General features: G+C 41.3%; 1 protein-coding gene across 2 annotated transcripts in view; it reads left to right on the forward strand.

Annotated features, from left to right (window-relative positions):
* The first annotated feature begins 1924 nt into the window (after positions 1–1924).
* LOC106938786 (alpha-1,6-mannosylglycoprotein 6-beta-N-acetylglucosaminyltransferase B-like) overlaps positions 1925–8132 on the forward strand; it is a 35628-nt gene continuing 29420 nt past the window's right edge. The window contains exons 1-3 of one of the 2 annotated variants that reach the window (XM_015020945.1): positions 1925–2131; positions 2214–2383; positions 5188–5300. In XM_015020945.1, coding sequence (XP_014876431.1) covers positions 2316–2383; positions 5188–5300 — 181 coding nt within the window. In that variant the 5' untranslated portion in view covers positions 1925–2131; positions 2214–2315. Of the gene's footprint in view, positions 2384–5187; positions 5301–8132 lie in introns of both variants that reach the window. The other variant, XM_015020944.1, reaches the window with a different exon arrangement.

An 8132-nucleotide genomic window follows, 5' to 3' on the forward strand; every position in this document is an offset into this window, starting at 1 on the left:
GTTGGGTTGCTATCATTGCAAGAAAGTTGTGCTTTCAGACAAGTGAGTCAGGACCCAGCACAGCAAAAAAAAAAAAAAAAAAAAAAAAAAAAAAAAAAAAAACTGTTTCCATGGTGAAGAAAGATACTGCTGCTCTCATGTTATTGTGCCAATGTTTTATTTAGCTCTTCAGGATTATCTTAGGGGTTGTTTTCTCTTTCTCTGTTGACTTCATCCCTACATACACAGGTTTAAGCACTGCAGTGAGAAACAAGGCTTTTTAGCAGAATTCATTAAATTAATGTGGATGAGTGAGCATGATGAGTGGCTAAGTGGAGCTGTTTTCTTTATTGCATGATTATAAGCAAATATTACTACAACTTTCAAATGACATACTTAATTTTTTTTTGCTTAAAATCTGTATTTATTTATTTATTTATTTTAATTTTATTTATTGTTTTACATCTTTATTCCAAGATCCCTGTGAGAATAAACCCTGACATTATGGCTGCACAATTATTTTGGCGTTTCAATTTAAAAAGATATCAAATAGCATCCGTGGAGGTTGTTAAACTATTATTATACGTTTTTATATTTCTAGAATTAAAATGAAACATCCACGGAAACAACCAAATAAACAAACAACAAAAGGGGCTTTTTTTTTCTACTCCAATGCTGAATCTCATTTGTCTGCCACTGTGTGTCGCTGCTGAGCTACATTCTGTTTTTCAACTTGGAGCTATCCACGGTGCTGAAGTGTCTCCGAAAGTTTAACCACACACCTAATTTGCTATACAGACATAATAATAATAATAATAATAATAATAATAATAATAATAATAATAATAATAAACACGGAAGACTGTTGAATAGGTAAAAGTTATTGTTGAAGAACTAAAAATACTGACATATCTAATACTTTATACAATAACAAAAATTTTACATGCAAAAGCGCCATTTTTTTTATTTATTTTTTTTGTCAAAGACCAATGTTTTCCACGTAGAGTGATCATCTCTTTCAGTCACTATCTCTGCTGCTGTGGTCTGTCTTTTTTTCCTGAGTCATTCTAGTGGCCAGCATCTTGTGGGGCTTTGCTCAATAAAACAGCACCCACCGCAGCATCATGTTGTGGGAACATCCAGTGGGCACTAATCTCCTTTTCATCGAAAGGACATTCAATTCAGCATCTGAGTGCGTTCGACCATTTCTGTCCATTACAAGGCCATCCAAACAAAACCTCCAGCTGACGTCCCCGCAGTGCGGCAGTTTCATTTAAAACCCCTTTAATCATGTTTTTCCGGTTAGTGGAAGTGCCTCGCAGGGTAACATCGTATCCATTCGCCTCTGCTTAAAGGCCACTCGCAACAGGACTTTGTTCCACGCCGTTACATAAAAGATGACTCTGTGGGCACTTTGTCTTAATATACCGATAACTGAAGCAGCAATTACAGGGCTTCGATATGATTCACTCAGTTGTGTAGGCAATTGTAAAGCCATTATACTGCGGTTAGTCTTCCTTAGTACAGTTTTTTTTGTCTTTCTGCTTCCAGTGATTGATAAGATCTTATCTGAGGAAGTAGTCTCCTGGATGCAGATATATCAAACAACAATCAGCTCAATCTCCTACTGTCCTGTTATCGTTTTGTTTCCTACAGAGTTAGAAAGTTTTCGTCCTCATAAATCTTATGTCAATATTGCACTTCTTATTCATTTATATATTTGTTTTTGCAAAATGGGTTGTTTGCGAGAGCAGGAGCGATACTTGTAGTATCAAAACGTGTTTTATTGCTGGGGGGAGGAGGGAGAAGTATATTACTGTTTTAAAATGTCCGACTGTGTGACGCTAGTTGGGGAAACTTACTGTTTGTTGACGGTGGTGCTTGTTATGAGAAGTGATGGCCTTTGGTCGCCAGCGTTGACCGTTAGGTGGCGCTGTCAGTAAATGAACCGCAGCTGTTCTCTTTACAAAGACAGTAAAAGTCGGGGCTCCATCCACTCTGAGGATACACTGAACTCAGCAGCCTGCCCTCGCTGCGCTCCGAGCCGCTTCAGTCGCCAGGGAATTTGACTCGGACAACCCCCGAATATTTTTCAGCAGTCTACCCTGCCGTCTGCTGGCTGGAAGCCGCGGGAATCTCCACTGAAGTTACGGTACGTACGGGCGGCGGACCGCCGCGTCTCCCGCCACCCCGTGCGAGGTGAGGCAGGAAGTGTCTGAACGCGCTCTCCGCAGATTCGTAACGAGCGCGGCTGGGAACTCATGCTTTTTGACGCGACTTGAAGCGCAGATGAGCGGGATGTCAGTCGGACCCGACGCTGTGTTCACGGGTGGAAAATGACTGCAAGCGTCGGCGAGCTTTCCACGATGGTGAGGAGATGCCCTGTCACTTTCAAACCGTTCAGGTGAGATCACGCTCTGTTTTGTGGGTCAGAACCAAACTAGCAGCAAATCATTCCCAGGCGTTAACTAAGCTGGTCATATTAGATGGGTTTCAGTGAAATTAAACTTTTAAGAGATTTTTTTTTCTTTTGTGGAAGAGTTGTTAAAAACTAAAATTATGAAAATTTCCACGCATTTTTTTTTCTGGGTTAATTAAAGAGGAGGACTGGGATATGTATTAACTATTAAAAAAATGATTCCTTTGTAGCATGATCACGACAATAAACTGTAAATACAACACAAATTGCTTATGATTTCTCAAATTGAAAAGGAATCACCTGTCAGTGCATGTCTTTGCATATCTGAGCAGAATCTGCAAGACACGATGTTAGTGCGCTGCACGCTGCATTTTAAATTAGTGATGATTTATTCTTTTCAGTGGAGCAAATCTTGCAAGTTCAGACCATTTGGATTAATTGGGACGACAGGGCACAGCCTGCTCCACAATTAAGGTTTGCTTACTCAGCTCCAGAGTCTTTCACTCTCCCGGCTGCTGCATGGGGAATGAGTGAGAGCCAAACAAGCAGACACATCATTAAAACCACTGAGCCCAACAAGATGTCCCAAACTTTGTGGCTTGCAGCTTTGCATATTGAACAATCCAGGGACAATACCTGTGGGAATTCAACTTTTCTGTATGTTTTTATTATTTTTTTCTGTCCAAAACGAGAGACATTAAACCTGCAATGCCCTGGATTTCAGAAGAAAAAAAAATCACTAGCTCATGTACACTAAGCTTTTATATTATATCATATGTTATATTTTGGCTTATAATGATTTGTTTAAAACATTGTACTTCACAGGTGATAAGACAAAAGAAAGAAGTTCAGTGGATCTTAAAAATAACAGTTGGGTGAAGATTTTATTCTGAATTTTTGCTTATCCACTCAGGGCCATTCTTAAACTTGCAGATTGAAATCCATAAAATCTCCCCCACTACTTGAATCAATAAATGGCAGAAACCACAAGATTTTTGTAACCAACAATGAGGTCCTGACATTGTTCTGGCCAGATGTTTGATCATTCTTCCCTTCCAGATGCTTCATGTTACTTTGCTTTATTCGTTTTTTTTTGTTTGTTTTTTTTAAAGATCTGCGCTTGAGATCCTTGTTCCAGTTGAACGCTTAATTTTGTCAAAGTTTCAAACATCTACCTGCTAATTTAGGAAGAAATTAATTTAGAACAATTGGTAGGAACTTTCTTCACATTGCACAAAGAACAGCCCCCAAGCATGACGCCACCACCACCATGCTTGACAGTGTTCTTTAGTTTGAAAGCCTCACCTTGATTTGTCTAATTATTTTTCTTATTATTGTGGCCACATGTCTAAATCTTTGTCTCCTCTCTCTGTAGTGCTTTTCTCCAGAAGGCTTTCTGCTTGTTTATGTAGGCAGGTGGAACTTCCAGTCAAACTCAATCGTGTCTGTTTCGGAGCAGCCGCGTTTTTTCAGTCGGCATCATCCTCAAAAGTCCATGACCACATTAAACTCTCTGTGCTGACATTGCACCATGTCTCCAGTTTACAATAGACTTGAGACTTCTCAGTAATTTCCTTTGATTTGACAAGGACCTTTTGGGTAAGAAGCAGTTTGATATAAACCAGTTTTGAAATTGATGAAGTGGGCAAAATTGGAAGATTCTGAATGTGGACCTGAATTCAACCCCACTGGAAATGAATGGACTATGCTTTCAAAGTCAAATATAATCCAATATAAATCAGTCAATTTAAATTAGCTCTGGGCAGAAGCATGTTGAAGGCAACATAAAGCATGTGGGTTTACAGTAATTTCACTAGAGAGAAGAATTAATCCACCTTGTTAGTGGGGGGTATTTGTATATGTTTGAGTCTGGCTGGATAAGAAACCTAATTCCTCTTTTCAAAATTACTTGTAAGTTGTTTGTTTTGCCATTTTACCACTCTTAAAAATGAGAGCAGTGGCAGCCTAATAAGAGTATTTGATTCCTAACCATGACAGATGTGTGTAAACTTTTGACCAGCTCATTACCTCTGATTTAATTCAAACGTCAAATTCTAAAGTTCAGTGGAAGGTGCACGCGGTTGCATCTTTAATCACTAATGTGAGCGTTCATGTGTGAGTTTTTCCAGCATTTTAATGCAGATATTAGTTATGCTCTGCCTGGCTGACTTGTGCCCTCTCCTGTGTGAGGTTTCTGCTATGTGAGAAAAACTAAATAAATAAAAAAAAAAAGCAGACTGTTAGAGGAATGAGGTCTGCAGCAAAAAAAGTGTGACAATCCTTCCTGCAGCTTTCCAAACCTTTTCCCAGCACGACATTCGCCGGAGCATTCCAGCGAGTCAGTTTTTTTTTTTTTTTTTTTTTGGGAAAATTACTCCAAAGCGTGCGAGAAGTAGGCAAATGTTTGCCGCTTTCTATAAAACGCAGCACACATCCGTCTTCAGATGAATGTTTTTATTTCGTGCCGTTGCCCACTGAGCGCAGTGTGATGCTGGAAATCTGTCCACATAATGGTTCATTTCAAATGACACAGCCAGGCGAGTACACAATGCCTCCTTGCCGCTTTGGTCGGTACAATATGAAGCTTGAGAAATTCGTCCGTGCTTTGTAAATCCACACACACACACACACACACACACGTCAGATATTTCACTCAACGCTCCACTTGAGCTTTTCAGCCGCAGAAATCATCTCCTGCCCCCATTTCTTGTTGTTTTTTCTTCCCCCGTTCTCACCTTGTAAATCACTCGTTTTGTAAATTGATCAGCCTTCTTGCCTGTTTCCTGCAGGATCTTCGTAGTCGGGGTCGGCTTCTTCAGCCTGTGCTTTCTAATGACCTCTCTCGGGGGCCAGTTCTCGGCGAAGCGGCTCGGAGACTCCCCGTTCACCACGCGAGCTGAAGGTAAGTCACACATCAGTGCAGCCTGGTAGCCCGGTGGCTCCAGCCGAGCTGTGTCCTGGGCCGGTAATGAGCAGGCTGGAAACACGCTGACAGATCCGTGGAGCTGCCTTGATTGCTGCCAGCCGACTGACAGACCTGTTCACTTTTCCCATCAGGGGGCACCGTGGGGGCACATTGCCCTGAGAGGCCTTTTTCTTTCCTCATCAAATCTTTTATCTTTTTTTTTTTTTTTTTTCTCTTTCATGTCGTGACCGTGCTCTTGCCCATTTGGAATCATTTTGTCTGCAGCTGAAGACTGGATGTCTTGAGACCTTTAATGTATTTTATTGGGCGTCTGTGTCACAGAATGAAGTGAAAGATATATATTTTGTTACATTTTGTAAATACAAATCTGAAAAGCCCGCCGAAGTCATCAAATTTTGAAATGGAGATGTGGAGATTATTAGCTAAAGAAGCAACCAGGAATTTTGCGGTGACTCTGGAGGAGCTGCAGAGATCTACAACTCAGTTTGAAGATTTTATACATGGCTGGGGGGCGGGGGGAGATTACCTTTGCACCCCACTAAACAAACCTTTGAGAAAAAAGTGACTAGATAAGCAGTGTTGTTTACAGGAAGTCCGGTTTCAAGTTTATCGCATGTGGAAGAAGAATGAGTTCAAAATGTTGTTTTTTTTGGCCTACAAGCAAACACTGTTTAAAGGAAAACTAGCACTGCACTTTACTGTGAATTGACCATATGCACTGTGAATTTTAGTGATGGTAGGATAATGCAGTGGCGATGCGTTTCTTCAGGAACGCATCACCACTGAAGATGCGTTCCTGTGGCATCTTCGGGAGTTCAGGTGTCTTAGAAGAAAAAAGTTTAAGAGTGTAATCTGCCAAAACTAAAATTAGTCTCCCAGTGAGGAGTCGAGATGGTAATATGTATAATTATAGACCAAAAGTATAGATCTTGGAAGCCAGTGTGATAAAAGTGGAATACAATTTTTTCCCTTGAAAGCTGCGTATTTCCGACTTGTCAGCTGTGGTTGAAAAGTAATGCGGAAATAGATTCTCCTGCCCTCTCAGATATCAACAAATGAGAGACTCAACAAAGAGAAGTCAGAGTTGTTGACAACCCGTCCCCGAGAGAAAGCCGACTTTCTTGGCACGTTCTTCGTGTTTACGCTTTGTGCCTCTGCACACAAACTGCTGGAGCTTGTGCCACTTAGTGGAGTCGCTGTTGGTTCTTGGACTGTTGTCTCCCACCTTTTTATCGCTGCTCGACACAAAAGTGACACTACGGGTCAATCTGTGTAACGGATCCCAGCTGGCGAGAGAGAGACTGTGAACCGCCTCTATCCAACATCACTCATCCAAGGACAGCAGTTGTTGGCAGCTTGTTGCACCGTTGTCGGTTTATTTATGTATAAATGAGGAGGCAGTGATTACCACAGACCTACTCAATGATGCCGTTTGTCCTCAGAACCGCTGGTGGCTTTTGATGACCGTGATATGGCTGCGTGGCGACATCCTCGCTTGATTCGTTTTTTTTTGTTTGTTTGTTTTTCTTTTAAAGAAGAGAAGAAGCGGAGCTGTTGAGTTGTCGCCCTGCTGCGTTGTTGACAAAGTCGACTAATAAAGGCCGCCCGTCGGCCCGGGCGTCTGCACTCTGTTTTGAAGAAGGGTGGCTTTTAATTGAATGATATGTGTGAAAAAGAAATTGGGGTACTTGACTTGGGAAGAAAAAAAAAACAGAATCAAAACCACACAAATAGTTTGTGAGAATAACACAAACGGCTCAATTTTACTGGCTAAAGAAGCAAGAGGAAGCATTTGTTTTCATTTGGGATGCAAGTAAAGGATTATTTCACAGGTTTTTAATGAGCCTCAACTCTTTGATCCTCTGATAAGACTGTTCAAGTGTAAACTAGAAGACTTTACGCTTGACGGAGATTCTTTAAAGTTTGAGTTTTACGAAACCTTTATTCTATTTGTGGAAAACAAGAAAAAGAGCATGTATGTCTATGTGACTACGTGGACTGGGTACTACTTTTCTGCACTGCTTTAGCTGTTGTTTGTGTATATATTTCTCACAATGTCATCATTACGAGTAAGATGCCAGAAACATTGCCCAGTGATCGATTCCTCCTGATACTGGCTATCCCAGTGAAAAATAGGAAGGTACCAGCTGAATTCACCCAGTTTGTGCACATATTTAAGTACTGATTCTCAAAAACTGTACTTTCCGGTCATTTTACCATACAGTACTACAGTAAATTTTCTTTGCTACTGCCCACCTCTGGCATCCACCAGGTCTCACAGATCATCAGAGACGATCCATTACAATCCTAATTCTTGAATTGATGGGTTCACACTGCATCGAGTGGCCCCAGAAGTTCACAACACAAAAACAAAGTTTTTTTTCTAAGTGTACTTCTCCAAAAAAAAAACAAACATTTTTTTTGGGTGAAATCTTGCATCCCCATATGTTTAGAATAGATTTCCCATCATCGCGTCATGCTGCTGTGTGTTTGCGTATCAGTAAAAGATGCGAAAGAGCGAGTTAAAATGGCGACCCGGTGCCGTGGATAGTCGCTGTGGTATTTAAAGATATCATTTTTAGCTCCTTGTTTAAAGCACCAACCTCAGCTAAAACTCGCGCAGCTCTAGAACAGAGGTGTTGGCAGCCATGAAATGTTGCGAAGTGCATCAGGTGTCGTCACGGGAGGCAATTTAAAAGGTCTCGCCTATTTATACGCTGCTGCAGGGTGAATGGAGAGAGGAGGCATTGTTGGGGGGGGGGGGGGGGGCGGGGGGGGGGGGGGGGTTAGACGGGAGAGTGGTCTGAT

The sequence above is a fragment of the Poecilia latipinna genome, unplaced genomic scaffold (genome assembly GCF_001443285.1).
Source record: "Poecilia latipinna isolate Pla-1442-1.1 unplaced genomic scaffold, P_latipinna-1.0 Scaffold2691, whole genome shotgun sequence".
NCBI classification, from domain to species: domain Eukaryota; kingdom Metazoa; phylum Chordata; class Actinopteri; order Cyprinodontiformes; family Poeciliidae; genus Poecilia; species Poecilia latipinna.